Source organism: Numida meleagris, chromosome 1, assembly GCF_002078875.1.
Source record: "Numida meleagris isolate 19003 breed g44 Domestic line chromosome 1, NumMel1.0, whole genome shotgun sequence".
Classification (NCBI taxonomy): domain Eukaryota; kingdom Metazoa; phylum Chordata; class Aves; order Galliformes; family Numididae; genus Numida; species Numida meleagris.
The window spans coordinates 152276991-152304959 of record NC_034409.1 but is presented as its reverse complement, the minus strand read 5'-3'; the positions used below and the strand labels follow the sequence as shown (position 1 = coordinate 152304959).

The 27969-nt window shown below is 41.6% G+C and overlaps 1 protein-coding gene across 14 annotated transcripts in view; it reads right to left on the bottom strand.

Annotated features, from left to right (window-relative positions):
- Window positions 1-21716, bottom strand: part of MYCBP2 (MYC binding protein 2, E3 ubiquitin protein ligase) — a 196087-nt gene extending 174371 nt beyond the window's left edge. For 12 of the 14 annotated variants that reach the window (XM_021417056.1, XM_021417087.1, XM_021417072.1 and 9 more), the window contains exon 1: window positions 21400-21716. In XM_021417056.1, coding sequence (XP_021272731.1) covers window positions 21400-21683 — 284 coding nt within the window. In that variant the 5' untranslated portion in view covers window positions 21684-21716. The remainder of the gene's footprint in view (window positions 1-21399) is intronic. The other 2 variants (XM_021417036.1, XM_021417053.1) reach the window with 1 other exon arrangement.

Genomic DNA, 27969 nt, shown 5'->3' with positions numbered 1-27969 from the left:
CATACAGCCTATTCTAGACTGGAAAGCTACTAACATTCCTCTGTGCCACTCAAACATTACTCAAATGGTTTACAGTTCAGATTAGTTAGAAAAACAGAAGTATGGAAACTGAAAATCACAGATAACAAACTGGAAAGAGACTGAGAACCAAAGCAAACTAGTATTTTATTTGAACAACTTTGGTCTAAACAAAAATGTTGATGGACTAGAAATATATTGCTTACAACTGTCTCAGCATTTACAGTTGAAGAGGATACAAGTCTCATGGTCCAGCAGTCAAATGCTAGAAACTAAAGTTTTATTGACACCAACCAGCCAGAAAAAAATCAAAGAATCTCTGCAAAAAGTTGACCACTAGAAATCTCATCTATTAATACTAGAATTAGAAAGTGGGAGGCATATTCTTCTTCAAGACACTTGCTGCAAAAACTAATCACCTCATCACTTTTCTTATAAATTTTAAGTCTTGAATATAAAAAGGAACAAGCACTATTATCCTGGAGTTCAGAGAAGCAGTTCAGTGATTAGAAAAAAATAGTAAATTAAAACTTACAAAGAGAACCTAGATGACATCCTAAGATCACTTCAACAATTAACAAAAATATATCAAAGTCTGTTCAACATATTTAAAAAGAGGAGGAGGGAAGTAGTAAAAATCCACACAACCTCTCATGTGTGAATAGAAATGTGTGATAGAAATCATCACCCTCCATAGCATGTTTCCTTATTCAATTATTCTTACACTGGACAAGTTTTAATTCCTTATTACAGTTTAATGCAATCAATTCTTATTCTGTTGCCAAACACGAAGAACTACACTGTGGTCCCTTCCATTCTTTTTTTTTTCTAAAAGGACACTAACACCACTTGTCAAGACATTTCAAACATCCCACCTGCCAAAATCCTTACAAACTCTTCAAACTTACTACAGCCTGCAAATATTATAAGCACTTTTTCCTTTCTAGCTTGCAAGTATTTCACTGAACAATACTCATACTTTGTTAAGTATTTTTCTGTACAGGTGTGTATAACATAGAATCCCAGAATTGCAGGGGTTGGAAGGGGCCTCAAAAGATCATCAAGTCCAACCCCCCTGTCAAAGTAGGTACCCTACAACAGGTCGCACAAGTAGGCATCCAGACGGGTCTTGAATATCTCCAGAGAAGGAGACTCCACAACCTCCCTGGGCAACCTGTTCTGGTGTTCCATCACCCTTACCGTAATAAAGTTCTTCCACATGTTAGTATGGAACTTCCTATGTTCAAGTTTTAAGCCACTGCTCCTTATCCTATTGCTACACACCAGAGTCTGGCCTCATCCATTTGCCTCCCGCCTCCCTCTAGATATTTATAAACATTAATAAGATCCCCTCTTGGTCTTCTTTTCCCCAAGCTGAACAGACCCAAGTTACTCAGCCTTTCCTCACAGGGAGATGCTCCAGGCCCTTTATCATCTTTGTGGCCCTCTGCGGGACTCCTTCTAGGAGATCCCTGTCTTTTTTAAACTGGAGAGCTCAGAACTGTACACAGTAGTCTAAATATGGCCTCGTCAGGGCAGAGCAGATGGGGAGGATCACATCCCTCGACCTGCTGGCCATGTTCTTTTTCAGTGCACGCCAGGATACTATTGGCCTTCTTGGCCACAAGGGCACACTACTGGCTCATGGCCAACCTGTCATCCACTGGAACACACAGGTCCTTCTCTGCAGAGCTCCTCTCCAGTCATCCCCTAACCTGTACGGTTATTCCTCCCCAGGTGCAAGACTCTACACTTGCTCTTGTTAAACCTCATCAGGTTCCTCCCTGCCAAACTCTCCAGTCTGTCCAGGTTTTGCTGAATGGCAGCACAGCTTTCTGGCATGTCAGCCATTCCTCCCAGCTTTGTATCACCAGCAAACTTGCTGAGGGTGAACTCTATCCCTTTATCCAGGTGGTTGATGAAGATGTTGAACAAGATCAGACCCAGCACTGACCCCTGGGGAATGCTGCTGTATTAACAGAAACCCCAAAAATTAAATCTTATTTTTCTCCTCTCTAAGACTCATTTCCAAAAGAAACTTCAGAACTAGAAAGCAATTAATCATTAAAACAAAAAACCACTCAACTCTAACTTTATAAACAGTTCCGAGCAACCTATCATCTGTTGACAATGTATCTTCAAATAAAAAAAGATAAGATATATATGATTTCCATGGGATTACTGTTACATACCGTTACGTCATGAGATTTTAATATTCAGATAGAGAAGATAATATATGGGCAGGTCTACCCATGAAAAATAATGTTAGGAAGATTATGAGTCATTTCCTGTTTAAAACCACAACTGTTAATTACAAGCCCACCTCTTCTACTGCCTGAAGATTAACAACATCTGATATGGCTAGGTTGGATTTTCTAACTAAATTATCAAGTTGTTTTGGTTAATAATTGTAAATTGCTATAAACTGTCAGTTGTAAAGGTCCTCAAACTCTATGCTGACAACTTAATTCCAGAAACAGAAGCTTTTCACTATCAAGTCAGATGTTGATACCATTCAGTCTAATAAACCATATTTCAATTACCAGAAAGTTTTAGGCAGGTTTTCTGCAAACAGCTTTAAGCCTCTGTAATATTTGAGACTGAATTCATAATTTTGAATTGGACCACAAAGAAAATCATGCAGAACATGAGGAGACCTTGACAATAAAATACTTGGGTCAAGTGGACCCTAAGAATGAGCACGTGGTTATACTACAGCCTTCTCAGAAAAATCCACTGAAAATAAAAGCAAAGACAGAAAACATTCAACTCTCAAATATTTAACAACCGTCTCAAGAAAAGCAACAACTGATTGCTGGACAATTTAAAAAAGCTTTTAAATAACATGATTGCAACTTCTATCCAGCTTTCTAGTATTTTTAGTGAATGGCAGTAAAAGCATGCAAAACTCATTTCTTTTCAGATTACAAGTAGCACTAGCTAGCATTTGCAATATTTGCTGCATTGCAAGGGGGATGAAATCACCTCAAAAGCATTGCTCTTACTGTTTGGAAGATCTGAAGAAATGCAAACAGAACTCTTACCCCAGGGCTGAATAGCCCTGATTTGCAATTCATGAAATTAAATTTGAGAAGGAAGAAAAGTTTTGTTTTGTGTGTTGAGTGCCCAGAGTTGTTACTGAATTAGTCAGTGAGTTAACCTTATATTAACACTGTGTTCACATCTGCATAAGTTCTTCTAGGCTATATGTTACACTAAAAGAATCGCCTTTGAGTGACAAAAATATTACTGTGCCAGCTGCTGAGGCAAAACAAGAGCAACACAAGTTATACTAAAGTGCTGTTGGCCCTTAAACTTGTACTCATATCTGAAATTTATTACCAAAGGTCACAGCAACAAGTGCAGCACAAGACTCAGTCAATCTACTGCTGATAAAAATCTTCATTTTGGGGAAAAAAAAGTAGTGTGAATTCAGAAACCTACTTCCTAGAATTTTTCAAACTTCCAAACTGATTTTGAGTCAGTGTATTTGTCTAGACTTGGTGGCTTCAATTAGATGATTAATTATCTTAGAGAATAGGTACATATTTGACAGGAGAGGTCCATTTAAGTCAGACTGCACCCAGATAAATGGCAAATGTACTGTTATTTTGTTTCCATAGGTGGTTAGGCAGTCAGCTTAAGCATTCAAGGACTAATAGAGCAACTAAAGAGCCTCTTAAGAGGCAGCAACTGCTCAATGACGCTGAAGTGAAACAATCAGATTGGTGACATCAAACAATTCTTGTATTCTATCTGTTCAGTGAATTGTTGCCTCTGGTAGTCAGTTTGGCTGGACAAGAAGCAGCATTTGTTTCTGAACAATCCAAGGTGAAATCTCAACTTGAAACTCTCAAGTAGCCTGCAACTGCAAGTTAATGGCACTACAGCCCTAACAGTCATTTAGTCACCTTGATGTCTCAGGATCTGTCATCACAGCATCAAGTTACCTAAAAAACTGAAAATCTACCAACACGTTTTATGCAAGGGCAATGAAATATGAGTACTGACATACAGGTATTGCTTGAAAAGTAATGACCTGATGTTTCCTCCAGTGTATTTCTCAGCTAACCCCATATTCAGTAACAGTGCAAGATCAGTAATACTTGTATTTATGTACAGAAATCATATAATAACTAGTGCTGTTTGGCAGCTTTCTTTGTACTGTCACAAACAATCCATGAATTACAAAATAACATTTTCCACAAGCTACCACTATAAGGTGGAATATCATGTTTGCTAAAAAGGTAGTGGCAATACAGGAAGACAAACAAGTCCAAAGCAGTTAAAAAACAACCATAGTGAACTATCTACCTTAAGTTCTAACTTGCAAGCTGTCAGGATGGCACTGGATTTCTAAGAAGCCTAGATGCCTCTGTGATTTTCTTTTTTAAATAAGCATGTTACAAGATCTGACCGTCAAAAGGTTTTTCCAAAGTCTTATCTTTACAGATGCCCAGTAACACACAGAAGCACCACTACTCTTACGTCACCACTGGAGAACTGAAATACTACAAGAGAGATGAGGAAGAGATTATTTTGAGAAACCAAGCTGAATCAACATAAAATGAGTACCCACAAAAGGCAGCGACTTCATTACTCTCTTCTTTTAGTTTCTGTGAGGTATAAATGATACCTCAAGAAATCTGTTAACACAGTAATTTTCACATCTCTGTTGTGTAGCTTGATGGTTTTTCTTTATCTTCCCACATTAAACTTCACCACAACATCTATTATAGTTGTTGCATAGTGCAACATAATGTCCTTTTCATGATCTAAACAGAAGATGAAACAGCTGACAATGAGCCAGTTGAGAGTTTAAGGGTTAGAATTAGGGCAGACCAATATGACATCGGGTGTTGGCTACTCACAGCCTAAACAGGAAGAAGTTGACGAGGAGTACAAGAGACCTCACATTCACTGTGGCCTTGATCCTTATGGGGGATGCTAACCATCTGCTGGAAGGGCAACAGAGCAGGGCACAAGCAATGCACAAGGTTTCTTGAGTGTATGGATGCATGACACAGATGACTGAGGAGTCAATTAGGGAAGGCACTCTGCTAGACTTGGCATTTAAACAAGGAAGAACCAGTTGGATGTGTCCGTGGCTGCAGCAACAATGAGACAGTGTTGTTCAGCATCCTGAGACAAGGGAACAAGGCAAAAGAAGAATCACAACCCTAAACACCAAAAGAACAGACTCTGGCCTATTCAGAGACTTGCTTTGAATAACCTTATGGGGGTACACTCCTCCAGAGAAAGGGGTGCAGAAGAATTCATTTTCAAGCTCAATAACAGTCTGTTAATACATGCAGGAAGTGAAGCAAAGGTGACAAGAGGCATACATCGATGTACAAAGAGCCTCCTGACAAAATTCAAGTATAAAAAGAAAGCATATAGGAGATGGAAGCAGCATCAAGTCATTCAGGAAGAATACAAAGACACAGTCTGAGTGTTCAGGGATGGGTTTATAAAAGACAAAAGCCCACCTCAAGCTGATTCTGGCATGAGATATGAAAGACAAGAACAAGTAGCAAAAGAAAGAGTATGAAAAATGTGAGCCCCATGCTGAATGAGGTGAAGAACCAAGTCACAAAGAACTTTGGTCACCTCCATTACTAATGGTAAGACTAGTCTTCAGCAATCAGATGCCCACAGGAAAAGTCTGAGTAAGGACAATGTATCGTCAGTGAAGCATGATCAAGTTAGGAAAAAGTTAAATAAATTGCATGTATGCCCCTGCAAATGCTGAAGAACCTAGCTGATGATACTGCAACACCATTGTTGACAATTTTCTGAAAGGTCATAGCAATTGGCATAGTATTCTGAGAAGAAGAAGAAAACAAACATTCCTTCTATTTTCACTAAGGGAAAGACAGAGGACCTAGGAAACTTAAGGTTTATCTGCGATGGAGCAAATAACAATGGAAATTAACATAGAAAGGACAAAAAAGTGACAGAGCAGTCAGTTTGGACTTATGAAGAGGCAATCACACTTGAACAAATGGTAGCATTGAAAAGGCTGGCTTGGCAGGTAACAGGAGAGCAATGGGTATTGTCTATCTCAATATCAGTAAGGCTTTTGTCACTTTCAGTCACAACATCCTTATGAAAACTGGTGAAGTACAAGCTAGATGAATGTTGACTGAAGACTGACTAAATTGCTGGAGTCGATGCTTTAAACGATAGGACAGAGTCCATCTTCAAGCTAGTTTACAGATAACATCTGGAGGAGAGGTTGATACACTACATGGTTGTGCCACCATTCAGAAAGATCTCACCAGGCCAAAGAAATGGGACAACAGGAACGTTATCCAATTTAACAAAGGGAAATGCAAAATCCTGTGCCTGAGTAAAAACCCCACACACCTGTACACACTGTCAACCAACTGACTGGAAGGTATCTTTACACAAAAATACTACTTTGAGCAGAAACACCGAACTAGACAGTTTACGGAAGTCCCTTCCAAATTCAACTATGCTGTGATTCTCATTGTTTACATACTAAGAAAAATTTGACTGCAGGGAAAGAGGCAACTGTGCTTATACATTATAGGAGTATGTTTTTTCTAATCCGGTGTTTATCATTTTCCTGGTGCCATGCCATGTCTCTGATTATGTTTCCAAGTAGAGACATACTGAGCTTTTCATCTGCTCACCATCTGGATCGGCAAACGCAGCAAATTTAGACAAAAAAAGCAGATCTGTATGGAAATTAACATAATAAAAACTACAATACTATGCAAAGGTAATAAGAATGTATGGTCCTATTAAGGCAAGCCAATCAGTTGAATCAATCCACACACTCTCTTAACAATAACCAACACCCAAGTGCATACTTAGTAATGCCTGCCAAAAATGCTTATACACAACAAATGTAAGCTGCTTTGTACAGATGGATCATTGTGGACAATGTGTATAGCACCCTTAACAAGACTTTTCCAAACTTCAACGGTGCAGGCAACCTAAAACATCCTTTAACAAGTGGAAAGTACTCTAGAATCATTAAAAACATTGTCTGTGAATGAACCAAAAAGGTTAATTTCACCATTCCCTGGTCCAGCACAGGAATAGTCAAATTCCACTTCATTCCTATACTGGATGCAATTGCGATGAAGTAAATTCTCTTCATAGCAGCTCACGTGGTGCTGCATTTTAGATTTGGAACCAAAACAATGCTGATAACACACTAATGTTACGTAAATGTTGTAACCTGAATTACGTGGCAAAGCTTTGACAGTGGGGAGCTACAGGGGTGGAATCTGTGAGCAGAGGGGCAGCTCAGCCCCAGTGCTGGCCAGAGTGACACTGGGTATGTCTCTGAGAGATCATGGTTAAGAAAGGGGGAGATTTTGCACAACAGAAGCTGGAAGAGTGAGAAAAATGAAAGAGAGAGAGCCCTGGAGACACCAAGGTCAGTGCAGAAGGAGGGCAGGACATACTCTTGGCACAGAGTAGAATTCCCCTGGAGGCCCACAGTAGAGTACACTGTCCCCCATTACATATATGTAATTATATATATTATATTATATACGATCCATTATATTTTGTCCCTCTATTCTGTTGAGGAAAGGGACTCAGACAGTGACTGCGTGGTACTTGGCTACTTGCTGGGGTTAAATCACAACAAATGTAGCTGAGCAGTGTTTGCACATCATCAAGGCTTTTTCTTGTTTCTCACTCTACATGCCCAAACTCCCACCAAAAAGATAAGGGAATGCACAAGAGGTTGGGAGGGGACACAACTATGCAGATGACTCTAACTAACCAAAGTATTCCATGCCATATAACAAGATGATCAGCAATAATAAGTGAAAATATGGTGTTTAGGGGGGTTAGTCACCTTTTACTCAGGTGCTCGCTAAGCACTGGTCACCTCTTGGGGTGGTGAGTTGTCATCTTTGCCTCACTTTTTTCTCTCTCTTTTCTTCCACTTTTCCTTCACTAATTATGCAATTCTTTCAAACCACAAAATTTTGGTTTTGCTTTTCACTGTCACTCTTCCTTTCCTGTTCTTTCATCTCAGTGGAAATAGGGTAAAAAGCAAGCAGCTGTGTGCTGCTTAGCTGCCTACTATAGTTAACCCACAACAACTCCTGGCAGGTGTTTTCCCTGTGGAGTTTCTAAATATTGCCAATCCTACCAGAAAGCTCTTAAGGTGAGGTCTTAATCTCCTTAATGATAATTTAATGCTAATTCTTGACTTCTTTATTTTTGAAAAAATCAGTTTGTTTTCCTCTTTTTCCAGGGCTAGCCTGAATTTACTTCAATTCTGAAGAAAAATAAGTCACCTGCCAATTCAAGTCAGCTCCTTCAGTCTAAACCACATAATTTACACCACTGATATGTAATTTCACTATTCTCTTATGCTCATAACTAGTTTCTCCCACTGAGAAAAAAAAAAAGAGACGAGGATGCTTCTCCAAATCCTCCATCACTATGAAGTGCAAAGAAAAGGTCAAGTACTTCAGGTTTCCTACAGAAAATAATTTGTCATAATTTTGAAAAAAAAAAAAATTGAGAACAATCCTACAGCATGACACTTCTGAATTAACTTGACTTTATAATTTTATGCAATAGGTAGAAGTTGTAAAAACAAAATGAATGAAAGCTAATGTAGAAATTCTTCATGACATTTGTATGTATTGTTTTTTTTTCCCTTGGAGTAAAGCACTTGTTGATGTTATAATCTCCAGTAATACTTGTAATCTTTCCCAGCTTTGCATCACCTACAAACTTTTTCACTTACAACCTCAATTCCAGCATTGAAAACCCCACTGAAGAGATTGTACGGTTCAGGACCTAGGACAGAGCCAGAAGCACAGCCACTGCTACTGCTCCCCACGATGTAAACCCTAATCCTTCCCCACAATACCTGGCTGTGCTGTTCAGCAGCACCTATTCACAGTGTGGTTTTTTGTTTGTTTGTTTGTTTTTAACAGTTTCAAACCCACACTGCAGTAGTTACACCTAGAACAAAAGCAGCCAAGTGGTCCAAGTTTTGACTGGAATAAATTCATTTTCTTCCTAGTAGCTGGCGTGATGCTGTGTTATATATTTAAGATGAGAATCATATTGGTAAGATACCAATGTTTTAGTTGTTGCTGAGTAGTGCTTGTGCTAAATCAAGGACGCTGCAGCTTCTCACACCGCTCTGCCAGCAAGGAGACTGAGGGTGCACAAGAAGTTGGGAAGGGACAGAACCAGGACAGCTGACCCAAACTGACCAAAGGGATATCCCATACCATGTGGCATCACACTGAACAATAAAACCAGAACAGAGTTGGCCAAGGGGAGCTTCCACTGCTCAGGAACTGGCTGTGCAACAGTCAACAGATAGCGAACAACTGCCTTGTGCATCATTTCTTTTGTATATTATTTTCATTTTGGTTTTTACTTTTTTCTCCCCTCATCATTTCTTTCCTATTTAACAGTCTTATCTCAATCCATATGTTTTACTTGTTTTTCTGATTCTCTCCTTCATCCCTCTTAGGTGGTAGTGAGCAAATGGCTGTGTGGTGCTTAGCTGGCTCCCAAACTAAACTACAATATCAGACAGGGTTCATCATAAATTCACTTTGTCTAATTTATCACTTTCATTTATATTACAGTTTTTTACAGCACTTTTAGAAATACACTGAATCTTCTTCATCCATTTTTTTATTCAAGCACTCTTTATCAATTTGCTTTATTTTGGTCTTTTAGAACCTCATACAACTATGAAGCTTCACGATAACTCGTAATAGCTCTGAAATTGTCTCAGCCAGTTATCCCAGCCACCAGCCAGAGGAATTTCATCAGGCTTGTGAAAGTACACAAACATACTCAAGCCTGAAATTGCACATCTTTTTAATTATGACTTGTTAGCTTCATAATTCTAAGCAATTTCTCGACCTTATGACATCACACTATTATTATTACTATTATATGATTTTTAAAACAATTAGATTTTTCCTTGAAAACCAAATTTTTGGAGGCCTAAGGGAGAAGGATTTTATTCAGACTCCTGGAATATCCTTCCTAAACTTCTCCACTATAGTCTGAAAACTAGATACTGCATGTACTAGAAATGAAATTAACATCAAATACAAAATTGATCTAATTTGCATTTAGCTTGGAGATAACTGTGGAAGTGCAAAGCAGTATCTAGAAGATTCCCTTTAATAAATCAAAATATTTGATATATTTATGCTGCTTTAGAAGCAAAGTACACACAAGGAAGCACCTCTACCTAGTATTCTCTGCACAAAGAGAATGGTTTCTCAATACAACCACTGTCAGGTGCTGTTTCTTTTCTGTAATTATGTAGTTTTTCACTTATTACCTGCCACATTACCAATGAAATTAGATGCAAGGTAAGCATTCTGCCTCAAGTTCTTCAGTGCACAGGAAAACATTTTGTATCTCTCACCTCTACAATTTTAGGACTGTTTTTTATTTGCTCTGGTAAAAATAAAAAGTAATTCAGCCATATCAAGAACAACAATATCTGCACCTTTAGCTACTTTTCTATCTAAATGCAACCATAACAACTGAAATGTGTACAATGCCACTTTTTTGGGAATCATATCAGAAGAAAATTAATTTAGAGAACAGGCTCCATGAAATTTAGGAAGAACTGTACTTATTAATAAAGTGAACATGAACAGCAGATAATGATATGCAAGCTTCACTGAACAGCACAAGACAACTCCCCCTGGTGCATACTACTGAAAGCCCACCAGTTTTCCGTTGCCAATGGTCAACATCCTCTAACAGTATATTGTAGTAATAAAATGCAAGACAGAATCTATTGGTTTGAAGACAAATAGAAGAGATATGATGACTTTGAGAACATACGAGTGTAATGAAGACATAGGAGCAAATCTGTTAGAGAGGATAATATATTGGCTGGTGGGAAAAAAAGGAAATGCAAAAGAAAAAAAAGGGTGAGTCATGAATTACAATAACTCATGGTGAGAAAATCAAATAGAGAGATGAGGCCGTAATACTAAAAAGTGGATAATAAGTTTTTTATTTAAGGACAAGCTCACCTCGATCTAATGCAAATGACTGGCTGCAAATCTGTATAAAGATGATCATTGGATTAAAGGTTCAGCAACAGAAAAGATAAGTAATATCAAAAAGACAGAGACTAATGGAGAAGTAAAATAAAGAGTTCAGAGTTTGACCCTTAACAGGGGTTATCTAATATCTAAATATTTGTATAGACTGACAGAGCCCATGATCAAATAATCTAAATCCAGTGACACTGTAGCACAAGCTATATAAGAGACTTCCAATTATTTTCATTTGCAGGCCTATAAAACTTTGGGAGCAGTTTGGATCATTCCAGTGAATCTAAAATTACTAACAAAAGGCTTATTCTTTCATGGGAGAGCAAGACATGATATTACTCTCCCTTTCAGAGAATCTATAAAACTGTTCACAAACCACTGTTCAGAAAGCATTATCTTAGACAATTACGCTTGGGAACATGAGTAAAGTCATGGGAAGAAAAAGAAAAATGAGGAATGGCTCTTATCTAACCAAAGGCCTCCAGATTTACGTAGGGACAAAAAGCTAATTTTTGTTTCTTTTCTAGGGTGTGCAACTGGTACAGCTCTAGACTCATTAAATCAGTAGAAGAAAAACATCCACAGCTTTCTCAGATTGAAGTTGTCACAAATAAATCACAAGCAAAGAAAGAAGTATCATTCAGTTGTAACAAAAAAAAAACCTTAATCCAACACATTAATCAGTCCAAAGGAGCTAATGACATGTTATTTACTAAGAAATACTGGTTACTTAAAAACAACATCAAAAAACAACCTACCAACCTGAAGCAAAATAAATGTAAACATACAAAATCCATATACTTTAACATAGCCACTTACAGTACAAGTAGCCCATTCTCCTTCACCAATTTCTAGTATTCATCTTTGGAGTGGTACAATGGCAGCAATTGGCTAAGAAAGGCTACTTAGCAAGAGTATATTTGAAATGTAAGAGCTTTAGTTAATTATAAGACTACAATTCCAATCAACGTCTCAGTCTGAAGCACTGTTCCTGGCAAGAAAAAGAAATGCAACGGTGTATTTGAGAGATGCTGTGAGGAGTCATGTTTCCAATGTAATCAAAGGACTTGGAAAACAGCTTGCAAGAATGTCTCATCGTGAAAGACTGTGTTACTGATATATGTGCTCTCTCTGAAAATGTAAGCAGTCATAGGTCAAGAGAAGAATTACTAAAGCATCTTCAAAATATTTTGGCCAGGAAAAAGACCACGACACAGCAGGGGCAGGGAGCAGAAGTAGTGCTAAACAAAACAAAAAAATCCCCACACCCATGCAAAAGACAGCAGAAGCATAATTTCAGTGTCAAGCTTTCAGGAAGCAGAAAGCTCATTCAATACATTTAATGCAGTCAGCAGTGGGGGGTGGTTAGTTCTTAAATTACTCCAACAACCATCTAACTTTAACTGCTTACGTTGGCCACTTAACATGTCCATCAACATGTCAGGGCAGTTAGCATAACTGGAACTGAAACATTAACTGACATTTTCTCTCAGTTTAAAAATGAAACAGCAACAGAACCACAAAAGAACCCTTCCCCACAAACTAACAACATAAAAAGAAAGGATAAGTGGAGACTCTGGAACACATACATATATGGTCTTAAATCAGTAGGTGGAAGAATCCCAGGGACACACAGATTAGGCTGAAGATTACTGAGAACAGAATATCAGACTTCATAGTAAATTGCCAACAGAATTTATATGCCTTTAAAAAAATAGAAGTACAATCCCAATCAAGTAAAATTAATTCTAATTATTTCTTGATCTATGAAGCTGTGGAGCATCTTGAAATAAATTAAGAAAAAAAAATCAGTCACTGGTTAAAATATTAAGGAAACAGATTAAGGCACAATTGCTGCAAATCATATCATATAGTCATAGAATGCCACGGGTCGGAGGGGACCTTAAAGGTCACCTAGTTCCAAGCCCCCTGCTGTAGACACGGTTGCCACCCACCAGCTCAGGCTGCCCAGGGCCCCATCCAACCTGGCCTCGAATACCCCCAGGGATGGCACATCAGCAACTTCTCTGGGCAACCTCTTCCAGTGCCTCACCTCTCTATGAGTGAAGAATTTCCTCCTAACATCTAAACTAAATCTCCCCTCTTTTAGTTTAAAGCCATCCTCCCCTTGTCCTCTTACTATTACTCTGTGCTAAAATTTAGTCCCTCTCCTGCTTATAAGCTCCCTTGGGTACTGGAAGGCCAAAGCAAAGTTTCCTCAGAGCCTTCTCTTCTCCAGGATGAACAAGATCTACTCCCTCAACCTTTCTTTGTAGGAGAAGTGCTCCAGCCCTCTGATCATCTTCATGGCCCTCCTCTGGACCCACTCCAACAGCTCCACATCCTTCCTGCACCGGGGGCCCCAGGTCTGTGCACAGTACTCCAAATGGGGCCTCATAAGAGCAGAGTAGAGGGGAATAATCACCTCCCTCACCCTGCTGGCCACCCCTCTCCTGATGCAGTCCAGGACACTGTTGGCCTTCCATGCCACACGCACACGCTGCTGACTCACGTCCAGCTTTTCATCCACCAGGACCCCCAAGTCCTTCTCTGTGGGGCTGCTCACAATTAGTTCCTCTCTGTACATGTATCTGGGACTGCCCTGACCCAGGTACCATATGAATACAAAAAAATCTTAAGTAATAATGAACAAATACTATAGCTGAACAGTAACAAATTGACGTGTTCTCCATGTAACTGTTTTCCTTTTCCATGAGTACATGTTCAGAATGTCACTAATTAAGAGCTCACACACAGTAGCTGCTGTTACTGGACACACTCTTCTACAAGCACAGTCCCAGAGCTAGAAAACCTAGTATCAGGTTTTTTTGAAACTTCTGTTGAATTCCAGCTGGCCTGTAATTGAAATTGTGACAGAAAAACAAGAGGTCCCACACAGTATTATTTTGTACTCCAAAATAAATAACAAAACCAGACAATGTGATTCTATCATGTGCATTAATTCTCTTCCAAACACAATTGTGAGAAACAGTAGGATGCATGACTACAAATAGGACAAAGATGTCCTCTAGCATCACTAGACTTCTGAATAAACTTCCATGTCCATTTTTGCAAAAACAGATATTTGTTTCTTGCAATCCACAAAAACTGAATATTCACCTTGTGGATTCCATTCTTTGTCTTTTTAAAGGCATTCAAATTTTAGTACATTTGCCACAGTGTTTTCACTCTGAATTTTTTTTTCAACTTGATTTATTGCTAATCCTGTCATCACCCAGATTACTTGCTCCTTTCCAGCTTTCATTATGCATTCCATGCTAATACTGCAGAAATACAAACCATGTTAGACTAAGCATCTACTACAGCATCTCAAAAATAGCTACTCTGTAAAACAATTTTCATTATCACAACATGAGGTAAAGAAGATACATACAATACATGGATTTAGTTGATAGTTAATCCTCACTAACCAATAGCATGTATGATACATCACAGAATATCCTGAGTTGAAAGAGATCCAAACGACCATTGAGTCCAGCTCCTGGCTTCACAATGGACCACCCAGAATTCCACCCATATATTCAAGAGAGCTGTCCAAACACTCTTTGAACTCCTGCAGCTCAGCACCATGACCACTGCCCTGGGGAGCCTGTTCCAGTGTCTGACCACCCTCTGGTAAAGAACCTTTCCCTAACACCCAAACTGACCCTCCCTGACACAGACCTGTGCCATTCCCTTGGATCCTGTCGCTGTCACCAGAGAGCAGAGCTCAGTGCTATCCTTCCAATCCCCTTGTGAGAAGATAGAGGTCACCATGAGACCTTCCCCCAGTCTCCTCTGGGCTGAGCAAACCAAAGGATCTCAGCCGCTCCTCGCATACCTTGCTCTCTAGACCCTCCACCATTTTCATAGCCCTCCTTTGCGCACATTCTAATACGTTGTATTTTTATGCCTGCCTTGTATTGTCACACCCAGAACTGCACACAGTGCTTTAGGCTGTACAACAACAGAGCAAGACAGTCCCTTCACTGCACCAGCCAGTAGTGCTAGCCAATGTCACGAATTTCATTTGTTGCAGAATAGAGATGAACTTAAGTCCTGATTTCTTAACGTAAGAGCATCAAGGCTGTTCTAGATGGTCAGCGAAGTTAAGAATCTGTTGTAATTCAGAAAGCAAAAAACTTCTTGCTCATATAGGAGTTTATTTAATAATTTGAAAAATTAAAAATTTGAATACAAATAGTATCAAAAGATTTGCTGAAATCCAAATAGATTACATATACAAGCTTCCCTTAGTTAACAAGGTGAGTAACGTTTTATGAAAAGGAGATTAAGTTCATTAAGCAGGACTTTCTCCTCACAAACCCACGTCACCTGTTCAATGATTGCACTCTTTCAAATGTTTTTCAGTATCTCCCAGAATAACCTTCTCCATAATTCTACCAGGCACTGAAGTGAGACTGACAGGCCTGTAATTACCAGGGTCTTTTTTCTTGCCCTTCTCGAAAATTGGGACAATATTTGCAAGCTGCCAGTCAACTGAGACCTCTCCAGATTTCCAAGAAAAATAATTGAAAGAGGTCTCACAATGACATGAGCCAGCTCTGAGTCTTGGATGAACCCCATTGGGCCTCACAGACTTATATGCATCCAGCTGAAGCAGGAAATCCTGTGCAAGTTCAGAAGTGGTAGAGAATTTATTGTTCCTGCAGTAAGGGTTCTCCAGCTCAGGGCTCTGGGGATCCCAAGGGCCCATTGCAAGTGTTGAAAACAGAGGTAAAGAAGGTGTTAAATATCTCAGCTTTGTTTGCAACCCTATTTGTTAGGTGACCACCCTTATCAATCAACTGACTAATGTTATCTCTTGTACTCTTTTTGCTGTTAACATATTTCAAAAAGTCCTTTTAGCTTTCCCCCAAAGTACTGACCTGCTTCGACTCTAATTATCTCCCTTCAATGTCCAACAGTATCTCCATAGTCCTCCCATGTCACTCAACCTCACTTCCACTGGCCATGCACTTCAATTTCCTGTCTAAGCTCTAGAAAACCCCTGCTCAGCCAAGCTGCCCTTCTGTTTTGCCCATGTGACTTGCAACATTTTGGACCACCCTGCTTCTGTGCTCTTAAGAGGTGGTACTTAAAAAGTGACTAGCACTGATGGACCTCAGTGCCTTCAACAACAGAATTACAAAGGACTTCACAAACTAGTCCCTCAAGCTAGTCCCAATATCCAAGGAGAGGACAAAATGATATTTACAAAAGACAAGAATCAAAAAACAGGGAAGCAAATCCTTTTTACAGGAATAAAGAACACAGAATTCTCCACAATAAACAGCACCGTAATAATTTTATTAGTCTCTATGTATACTAATCTTTCTTTTTCAATCAAATGAATGTTTCCAAGCTTTTTGCAATTACAGTTTTATTTTTAAAAAAAATAGAAAACAACAACAAAAAAGAGACAACATCAAGACCCAAACAAACAAGAACTTACAGCTTTTGTAAAGACTTTAGATCCAAAAAATTATTAGGCTTTTTGTGTACCAGCTACCAAATCAACGTACACTTCATATATCTAAATATAATAAGCATGGTTTCTATGCATCTACACCTTCTTAAACAACTTGGCAGTAGAAAGGTAAAGTGTTTCAGTAGCATTTCTCCAGTAAAATTTTGAAATGTATATATTTAAAACATTCCCCAGCCAAATAAGCATTGCATTACTGAGCATAAGAAGGGGCATAAGGGAAAACTCCAGACTTTCACTTAACTGTGAAAGGCCTAAACAAAGCGTTAGTGATAAACTTGCTCCAAAGGATGTATAATTTAGCACTGTGGAAGCAGACGAGCTGGCCACCCTCCAAAAATTTTTTCATCATCCAGTTGAAAAGATCATCATAAAACAAAAGTTGGCTGCCTCTTCTTCATTCAAAACAGCTGAAGAAACTGCCATCTGATTTCTGGTCAATAGCAGAAATCTTTTATTTCAGTCATTACTGAAATTTTCCTTGGTCTCACAGCAAGTCATTTCACAACATTACATTTGTTGGGTTTTTTGTGTTTTTATTTGTTTGTTCCCTCCAGAACACAAATACAAGCTTTTTTTTTCCCCTCCTGTGGAGGATTTAAGAGAGGCAACCTTAGCAAAGAAGGAACAGACAAAAAATGTAAACCAGAAGAAAAAAAACAGCCGTATTTTTAAACTCCTAATGCTTTTAAAGTAATTGATAGGATATTTCCAGTGGGGGGAAAAAAAATAAAAATAAGAATCTGAGGAGCTCAGCAGGATGACCCCCTTTAGTAAGGTGCGTAAAGGGTATATTCAATATTGATTATTATTCCAATAAATACTGCTGCATCTCTGATACCAACTTTTACTACAGAAATCTAGACAGTCCTCACAAGTAATTTAAAATGCATTCAGAATTGAATCAGAACCTATTCAAAAACGATTCTTGGACCTGCATGATATTACCTCTACAGCTGCTGAGTTTATGTTCTTCAGACAAATAAAAAACAACTTTTTGGTAAAGATCAGTTGATGAGACGTAAATTAGATGGGAAACGTTCAGAAATGAGTAGCACACTATTACTATTTCAGAATATATTATCACTGTAATATTAAAAACTCATATTAATCAAATTCATACAGTAAAAATCTTCACTACAAGACAGGCTGCACAAGAGCCACTACAAATGTATTTCAATCTGTATTTGAGAATGGTTTCAAAGAACGTAATAAACCCACCTGATACTTCTGACAATAAACAAGGAAAAAGGAAGGGACTGACAGTTTAAGGAAAACTGAGATGTACAGGAAATAATAGCAGCAATCCAGTTAGATGGGTTTGCTTATTAGGATTAAATTTTAAGTGAAACATTTGAAGACAGCAAAACATGAAAATCAAAAATATTTTTTCAAGTACCCTATTTTGCCCATACGAAGTTTCAGGAGTGAAAGCAGTTAACAACTTCTATTATTCTTCATAACAGAGAGCAGTTTCATCCACTCAGAACCCAGCATGGGTGAGTTCATGTTCCAATGACAAAATTTTTACTTGTCCTCTAAAGAGACTCATGTTTCCTACTACTGCTTTAGAGACCTCCATGACCATACCAGCCATAATGCCACTGATAGTAATTCCTGTATATTTCAGTAGCCGCAAACTGGGGACTACAAACTGAGCACACTCAAAATACATTCATCTTCCAGACCAATCCTGAATATCAGTGGGAAATGTCAAGCCATCTGACTGAAGATGATGTTAAATTACAGGATTAGATGCATTTTCCTGTTCCCTTTTATAAAACTGTTAGCCTGACACAGATGACAAGAGAAGCTGCTTCTCTCCTCCCACCTCTCTGTACAGAGACTCTGTGCAGCCCTTCCCCTCACGCTGTCACACGCTTGGGTACGATCAGAAGGTGAGTCAGATCGGGGAATTAGTCCGGATTACAACAAACCATTTTTGCCAAGTTAATTTTAACCCAGAACAAGCCTCTAATCTGTTACTGCAAGAGTCTATATAAATAATATCAACACAGTGGGGGCAACAAGCATAGCAACCAAACTGTCTCCTCTGGAGACCAAAGTGTTCATAACACCACAGCCAGCACTACTTGAGGAAATGCAAAGCACTACTAGCTCTGTTTCAAAGCCAATTACTCCATCCTACTCAGCACGTGACATTCACTGCTTTCAGATGACAGCTAGCACAAACACCTTGCAAATGTGAAATTAATCTTACAAGCAGCTTTAAAACATTCTTCACAATGCCTAATTTCCCTGTCTGTGCACAAGCACTCTGATACTGTTTTCTAGTTCTTCATAAGCATTTAAATCAGAGTTGGAATAAAAGCACTCAGTGAGGCACTGACCACACTATTTTAAGTGCAGAACACAATTTTGCAGACTTGAAACAAAAATTTTTTATGTCAATTTACTGCAAGCAGGTTGTACTATCACTCTTCATAGCAGAGAGTCTTCTCAGAGTACAGGCAGATGTTATTAATGTCTGAAAGCCAATTTTAGCTTAAGCTACTTCAATATATTTTTATAGCCACAAACACTCTTAGTGACAGATTAACAGGGCTAGATTTTCCATATAGATTAATTGGACGCTAAGGTAACATGGTTTATAAGGAGTCTTAATTTTACCTATCTGACACTTATCTATTGTAGTAACTACATGGAGGCGCAAATTACTTTACAGTATCTCTTTAGAAAGTGTTGGAGATCTTTATTGTTTTAAAGGATAATTTTAGAAAGCATTTTTGAAATTTCTTTTTAAATTCTACTAAGTAGCTGAAATTCTCAAACCTTCAACAGGAATGTTTTGACACTGATAAAGGGTGGAGATTAGGAGCAGTACCTTGGCTGCCACCATTCCAATACAAGAGATGTTGGGGGTCAGCATCAAGAGACAGTTGGCACTAGCTAATAATTATGTATTAAACCTCTTAAAAGTTCTATTATCTAGTATTGGCTGTATTCCCCAGAAGTAACTAGCAGTCATTGACCTTGAGACAATCTGTTTCCCCTGCACAGAGGATTCAGGCTTCTTGGATTTCTTCTATGATGACACAATGTAGCCAACAAGTGACCAAATCTGGTCTCCAAAACTAAAGGTATACAGTAACTTTCCAACGTCACTGTTTCTTCTGGTTGCCAGCCTCACAATAACACGCTAATCAGGAACAGACTCAGAAAGAACACAATGTATGGTAACTCGGAGTTGAAAGTAAATATATTAAGTATGTCAATTAAAAGAAAAGCTGAAATTGACACTCAAAGCTGGTATTTTCCACAACAATATGTTCAAAAGATATCTGTCAAATTACGATGAAACCAGAAACCACCGATGACACAACAAATTCAAAACTATAGCTTTAAGCAATACAGTCATGTAAAGGTGAAAATTCAGGTAGATGTCTGAATGCCACAGAACAATCACATGCCTGATTAAAGTTCAACATAGACTTCCTTACAGCGAGCACTTGCAGTCCCAGGATTATGCGCTCAAAAGCAGGAAAGATGATGTAAAGGAAAAAGAAGGAACGCTCGGCTAAGGGATAATGAGGGCAAGAAAACTCTGACAGGTACTACGCATGGAAATAGTGTACATCCACACATACTATAGATATATACATGCCATATACACAGACAATGAATATAATAGTATGTTCGCATATATATGTGTGTAAAGAAGCATAGTTTCCCTGTCAGACACTCTGAAGAGAGCTCAAGTAATTACAAAGATGTCACATGCCAACGTTTGTAAGTCCACATTTGTAAGTCCACTTTTGTGACACCGGCCAAAAGCAATTTGGGAAAGTTACATTATTCTTCTAGTTTCTCACACCAATCCCCTCCTATATGCACCCTCCTTTAGGGAATAACTCCTGCTACTCAGCTCAGACACACACACACACACACACACAAAAAAAAAAAAAAAGGGAAGAAAAAGAAAGCAGAAGACGTCCAGAGATGCCAACCACCTCGTGTCTTTCAGCCATTGCTAACTCACAACAACAGCAACCCGAGTGTCACCTACAATCAGGCCCACCCACACCACGGCCTGACAGCACTCAGGGATCCTCATGCAGGAACCGCCCGTTCTCGTGCCATCCACAACCCCAACAACCTCCAGAAAGGAACAATGGGGCGCACCTGGGCACGGACGGATGCCAACGAACCTCCAACCTCCAGCCCCCTCACACAAAGGGCTCGGCCCGGGCCGCCCGCGAGGCCGGGCGGGGCGGTGCAGAGCAATAATGGGGCTAATGGTGTTTTCCCACTCACCCCGTCTCCCCCCCCCCCCAGCAGCCCCTCGTCGCCTCATCCCGCAGCACTGCGGCTTAGCGGCCCAGGTGAGCGGCGGCGGAGCAACAGGCGGGCGGGGGCAGCCGCCTCCCCGCGGAAAGGGCTCCTCCAGCCACCGGGCGGCGGGGAGCAACCGGCACTGCCGGCGGGGCTGCACGTTTGTGCACGGGGACGGCGAAGAGACAGCGGCCAGCCCCGGGGGCCTCGCGGGGAAGGGAGGAGAGGGGATGCGGCGTTCTGTTTCGATCCGGGCGTGCTCCCGCTACGGGCCCGCGGGAGGGGGAGGGGAGGCGGCCGCAGGTGAGCGCTCCGCCGGCCCCGGGGGCGGCAGCGCCATCTGCGCCGTGACGGCGGGCGGGCGGCAGGGCCGGGCTGCGGGGCGGGGACGGCACCCGGGCGGCTGCATCGCCGCACCCCCCCCATCCCCCCCACCCCGAGGCCGCGTTATCCGCGACAGCGGCCGCATGGCACGGGGCGACGAGCGGAAAGAGAGCCCGGGGAAGGGCCTCTTCTACGCCGCGGTGAGGAGGAGAGCGTTACCTGCCCGGGTGGCCGCCCAGCTCCCGGTCGCTCAGCGCCGCCGTGTAAATCTTCCGGTATCTGTCGGCTAGGGCCTTCCCCGAGAGCAGCAGCTGGTAGCGGCCCCGGCAGCCCGGCGGCGGCGGCAAGGCTCCGGGCAAGGCTCCCAACGCGCCGCCGGAGCCCTCCTCGGGCCCCATGGCCCCCGCAGGAGCGGAGCCGCCGGAGAGGAAGAAGAAGCCGCCCTCTGCCCCGGTGCAGGAGGCGACGGCGGCTCCCGCAGAGGCGGCGGCTGCGGCGCTCATCCCCTCCCCGCCCGCCCCCTGGTGGCCGCGCTGCCCGCCGGCCCGGCGCGCACACAGGCGGCTCCCGCTGCCTTCACCGCCGGGGCCCGGCCATGGGGAGGCCGCTGACGCCGCCGCCCCGCGAGCTGCACATCCACACGGCCCGGGGTCGGGCTGCGGCAACGCGCCCGCTGCTCCCCTCGGAGGGGCGCGGGGGCCCGGCTGCCCCTCCGGCCCGGGCGCAGCGCTGCCCGCCGCCGCTCTCTCCCGCAGGCGGGCGCGCCGAGCTCCGGGAGGCACTGTAAGCCTGGGGACCGGCTGCCCAGCCGCTCGCTTCGTCCTCCCGCGACAGGGGGAGGAGGCCGGCGGCTGCCGCTTCCCCTCCGGAGTTTCTGCCCAGCGCCGCCGCCCTGGCCGCGCAGCCGCCCGGGCCCCACCTCCCTCCCGGCGCCAAGCGCATGCGCCGCCCCGCCCCCAGCGCGGCCCCCGGGAAGTGCGGGGCAGGCGGGATCGGCACCTGACCTCGGCAGCCGGCGGCGGTGCTTAGGGTGGCGGGGTATTGCTGCCTCAGGGCGCCGTGGGGCGGGCGGCTGCGAGGGCCACGGGCACCTGAGAGGAGCCCTTTTGTTTGCCGAGGATGGAGGGGAGCGCGTTTCTTTCGCTGTCCCATCGTACTTGGGTAGAACGCCCGGTTCGAGAGGACTGTCACCGTGCTGGCCCCTCATGTTACAATCTCTACCTCGAGGCCTCTCGCTGGCGTGACCTACTGCAGCACCGGCCTCCCACGGCCTTTGTCTGTGCTCTGTACCACGAGCAGGTCGGACTCCTGTCAGGGAGCAATGCCCTCTTTCTTAACACATGGCTTGCTACCTGCAGTGGCTACACGTGGCCAAAATTTCCTTAGATCATCTTCACTCCAGGATGCCCTGCCTGTCTTCAGAGGAAAAGGGAGCACTGCAGCAGGCACCTTTTCAGTGTATATTCTGTTACCTCCTTTCATTCCGATTTCTTTCTGACTTCTTTCATTTTCACTTTTTATCTCTTGTAATTTTAGCTCTGCAGCTCTGTCAGTCTTTCTACTATTTTACCCAGCTGAAAGCTTCAAGTGCACAGGTCAGAGTATGTCCTACAAAAATAAAGAAAATACGTAGTAAAATAAGAGTGTGTGCAAAATGCAGCTTGGATTTAAGTCTGCAAAAAACTGCCCCCCAAACACAGTGCATACAGTCACAGAACTGTAGGACTTGGAAGAGACCTCTAGAGATCATCGAGTCCAACCACCCTGCAAAGCAGGATCCCTACAGCAGGCTGCACAGGTAGGTGTCCAGGTGGATTATCTCCAGGGAAAGAGAATTCACAGCCTCCCTGGGCAGCCTGTTCCAGGGCTCCATCACCCTCACTGTGAAGGAGTTCCTTTGCATATTGGTGTGGAACTTCCTACACTCCAGTTTATGGCTATTTCCCCTTGTCCTGCTGACTGCTGAAAAGAGGTTGGCCATGTCCCCTTGACTCCCACACTTAAGATATTTATAAATGTTAATAAGATCAACTCTCAGTTTTCTTTTCTCAAGGCTGAATAGACGCAGGTTACTCAGCCTTTCCTCACAGGGGAGATGCTCCAAGCCCTTTATCATCTTTGTGGCACTCCGCTGGACTCCTTCTAGGAGATCCCTGTCTTTTTTTACTGGGGAGCACAGAAGTGGATACAGTACTCCAGGTGAGGCCTGACCAGGGCAGAGTAGAGGGGGAGAATCACCTCCCTTGTCCTGCTAGGCACGCTCCTTTTAATGCACCCCAGTATCCCATTGGCCTTCTTGGCCACCAGGGCACACTGCTGGCTCATGGCCAACCTGTCGTTCACGAGGACTCAGCACACGTGGATGCATCCTGTCAAGGCCCATGGATTTGTGCACATTGATCCCACCCAGATGCTCCCAGAACACCCCCTCCTCATCCAGAGGGAAGCTCTCCATTTCTCAGACTCTCTCTCTTCCCTCCAGGGTCCAGAAGTCCCAAGGGGCAGTCTTTGAAGTAAAGACAGAAGCAAAGAAGGCATTTGGCATCTCCACCTTCTCAGCATCCCCCGTTACTGAGACACCTTCCTCATTCAGCAGGGGACCCCTTCAATTTTTTTCCATTTGAGGGCCTGAAAAAGCCTGGAATTCTGCTGCTAGTGAATATGTATGCATCGGTTGCTCTGCAAGTAATGCCTCCTATTTATCTCCATGGAAATGACAACAAATACAACAACACTACTTGAGAGAGCAAATTCTTAACTACAGAACACTATTTTTTGTAACAGTCACCACCATTAGCTATGCATTTTTGCCAGTGAGGAACAAGAGCCTGCATGACGCACTTATAAATATCTGTACTGGTGGAGGTGACCCACTGTAGCTGTCACCACTGCTGAAATGCACCACCCACTGCCTTAGTGTGCTCGCATCAAATGTCTGGTCTCCACAAACTCTCAGTAAGCATTGATTAATGTCAATGTGTGCCATATTTTCCACATGGAAGAAGTCAGTGACACACCTTTGCTCCATACGCACTTCTGTATCAGATGCCAGTGTGTCAGACTGCCCCTCTGCTGTCATCCATCGCACAGCAACAACATGTAATGGAATATTGATGGGAAGGCTCAACCTGTACTGCTATACCACTAACATCTGCCTCTGACGTCATAGGCCAACTTCAAATAGAAGGCATTACTTTCGGAGCAGCCCTCTTATAGGGCTCTATCCTTACCGATAGAGTTGCAAACAACTTTCTGCATAATAGCGAATACAAATGAACTATGTATCTGTCATCTTTGTTATGTTCATGTGTAGCTCACCAACACTTATGTGTTTGTGCCAAATTTCAAATTCTTTGTACAAGGAATGAAGGATGCCAAAGATAATAAACTGTACAGGTTTTCTTCAGAATAGCTGGCCTGGTAACAAAGATAGCCAGATTGGTGCCATCACTGAGGAAATGTTGCTTTCTGAATGCACTTTGAGGCACCAGAAACCACCCACTGGGTAATTAAAATACTAATTAAATAAAAAGCTTTCCTTACAGTTTATATACTGTAGAATATTTGGAGAGGAAAAAAAAGGAAAAGGATAATTCAGCAGTGAGAAAAGGAACCACAAGCAAGCTCCATGTCTCATGGTACCAACCCCATCAAATTGCATTTGCTCTGGCAAACAGAGTGATTTGCCTTTTTCATGCAACTTTTTGGGACTGCCTGAAATCATTCACACAGGCAAGAACTGGGGGGACTGTTTAGCTCATTATGTGATTTATTGCAACAGCTGCTACTCTTCACCAAGCACACAGTGCCTGACAAATGAACTATCTTCTGGTGTAAAATTGCACATCAGGTCTCAAAACCATTCCTCTGCACGTATGCTATTGTAGCCATCTTATTACGAGTGCTATGAAAGTGAAGTACTGGCAAAGTTTTAGGAAAGTGATGCAATTTATTACAATTATTGCATATTGCTGCACACTCTAGAACATGTCTAGGCTGGCGTTGTACAGAGCTGTACACAGAGTGCAGAATATTGTTCTTTTCAAGCTGCAACTGCTGCTCTGAATCTTTTTATCTCAAGTCTTTGCTTTTTTGGAGGGAATCTCTTGAAGTGTCTGTGGTGCACAGCCTTCCTCTCATAAACTTCATCTTAGGGTGAGGTAAAATATTTGATAACTGACACCGCAACTGAGGAGGAGCAGCCCCAGCCAAAAGACTTGCTGGGGGCACCCAGCTGGAAAGCAGCCTGCAGGAAAGGACCTGGGGGTCTGGGTAGACACGAAACTGAACATGAACCAGTAGTGTGCTATTGCTGCAAAAGATGCTGCATTAGGCAAAGCATTGCCAGCAGGTCAAAGGAGATAATCCTTCCCCTCTGCTCAGCAGTGGTGAGGCCACACCTGGAGTAGTGTGTCCAGTTCTGGGCTCCCCAGTACCAGAAACGTGGGCATACTGCATAACTCGGCAGTTGGTATAAAATAATTACATGTTCAGATTCGTTAATCCAAAAGGTAAAAAATGGTGATACAGTTTTAGAGAACCTTTTTACACCAGATTAGCTCTTTGTTTTATGTAGCTCCAGAGCTTTTTGTCTAGTAGAAGACGCTTGGAAGACAGATTCATTATAAGTATAACCTCAGTCAACTGAAAGCTACAATTTTTTGGCAGTTCTGCTTTGCAACCATAATGTATCTTCTGACAATACTCTCTTCCTTTTTGGTACCATTTACCTGCTGGTATTGAATGAAGCACTTTGCCAGTCAGCATCTCTCTTTTACCTTAACATGGGATTTTCAGCAGTTGCATTCATAAACCTGGCATCTTTATGAGTAGTTTCTATCTGAAAAAAATTGGTCAGAAGTCATCTGAAATTCAGAGTTTGATAGTCCATACTGTTCAATATCGCTGCTCGTGTGAATCGTTGTATTAACATAAATTTCAGCACAGCAGAACAAGAATTTCTAATATCTAATTGAGAAGATCTAGTATCCTGCATGACTGGATGGAAAGGAGAAGGTTCTACAATTTCATAATCCAACCCTTTCACTTTTTAATCACATTTCTAGGCCTTGATTTTTTAAAACTTTCTCAATATGACATATTTTTTACAATTTACTACAATTAGCTGTTAAATTTCTTGTGCACCTGAAGCAGCAAAGAATTCTTTAGTGATAAAATGTGCAGGACAGGAACTATGTTGACTCTATGAACACAGTCTTCTTCATTCCTGCAATGGAGGTGCTCATCCCTCTCTCAGCTTGTTTTCCAGCTGACGTCTTCTTATGCTAGCCCATGTTTAGCTTTTCTACACAGCCCAAGAGAAGGAAAACAAAGCTTACATATTAAAAAAAAAGGGAAAAAATGTACTTATAAATTTATTTTCTTAGCTATAGTTGTTTTTCCTTTTTCCTTTTTCCTTTTTCTTTTTTTTTGCAAGTTAAGTTTTCCCAACATTAATTGTAGAGACATGCTAAAAGACAACAAATAAACAAAACAAAAGCATACTTTCTATTCTGTGTGCAAGCAGTCATAGATCCCAAAGAGCTTGCTAACTGAAAGGTCTATGTTCTCCTTGAAATTCCTTCTTGAAAAGTCACTTAGTAGAGAAAAATGCGTGCAAAGTAAAAACTTACAGCTCAGGCATTTCACAAAGCTGTACCATGTATATCATCTCTTGAAGTTAAGATAATTATTCCATTCAAGTAGTAGTGAGATCAACAAAGAAACCTTCTACATTTTACTTCTACCATGGTGGTATGACTGGCATTAGAATAAACAAAAATAGATGCATGTTACAATGAGCACACTGTTCATGAGTAACACTTTCCTTTCAAAATTGTTGCAGTTAATTATTTAAAAGTATTCCCACAAGATTTACTGTTACATAGAAATTCAGAATTTTCCTACATACATTTGTGTGTCTAAATCAGTTAGATGTCACATGAAGACAAAGTTGACCAAGACATAGTTTGCAAGAAAAGTTACCTAGAATATTTTAAACAATGGTTCTTGAGAGTGTGAATGAAGTGGAAAAAAAATAAAGAACCAAAAAGACTATTAGAAACCTGCAAAGGTGACATTACCAATGATTCATAAAATATAATGGCTATGAAATTATCTAGGTTGAGAGGAAGATAAAATGTGGTTTGACATTCAAATCTACAGATGCCAGCAAGATTTGAAACTGGACATTGTCCTTGGAAACAGCAAGTGCTCTCCAAGATAACATGAAATGCTTATTGAATTATTAATTAGGGTGAAGAAAAAAAATACAGACTTAGATGCAATCTCACTCACAAGTCCTACTGTAGAAATACAGGAGTGGAGGAATCACATCAGTCTTCAAGACCAGTCCTCCACCAGAAATGATGCAAGAGACATGGAGTCTGTAAACCCTTTACAAGACACAGAGCACCTACGTTCTGTTGGAATCTAGAGGGTAGATTTTTTTTAGATGTAAGGAAAAAATCTTTTACAGTGAGGATGTTGAGGCACTGAAACATGTTTCCAGAGATGTGATAGATGCTGCTCCGTCCTTGGAGACTTTCAAGGTGAGGCTGGATCAGGCTCTGAGGAACTTGATCTGGTGTTGGATGTCCCTGTTCATTGCAGGGGAGTTGGACTAGATGACCCTTAAAAGTCCCTTCCAACTCTAAGGATTCTGATTCTATGATTGTATAAGCTAAACTGGTTTAGCATAAAACAACCTAGTACTTCAAATGTTACTCTGCCAGCAATAATCTTGTGTATTTCAAAAAGAAAAGTGAGTTGAGATTATATTTCCATTTG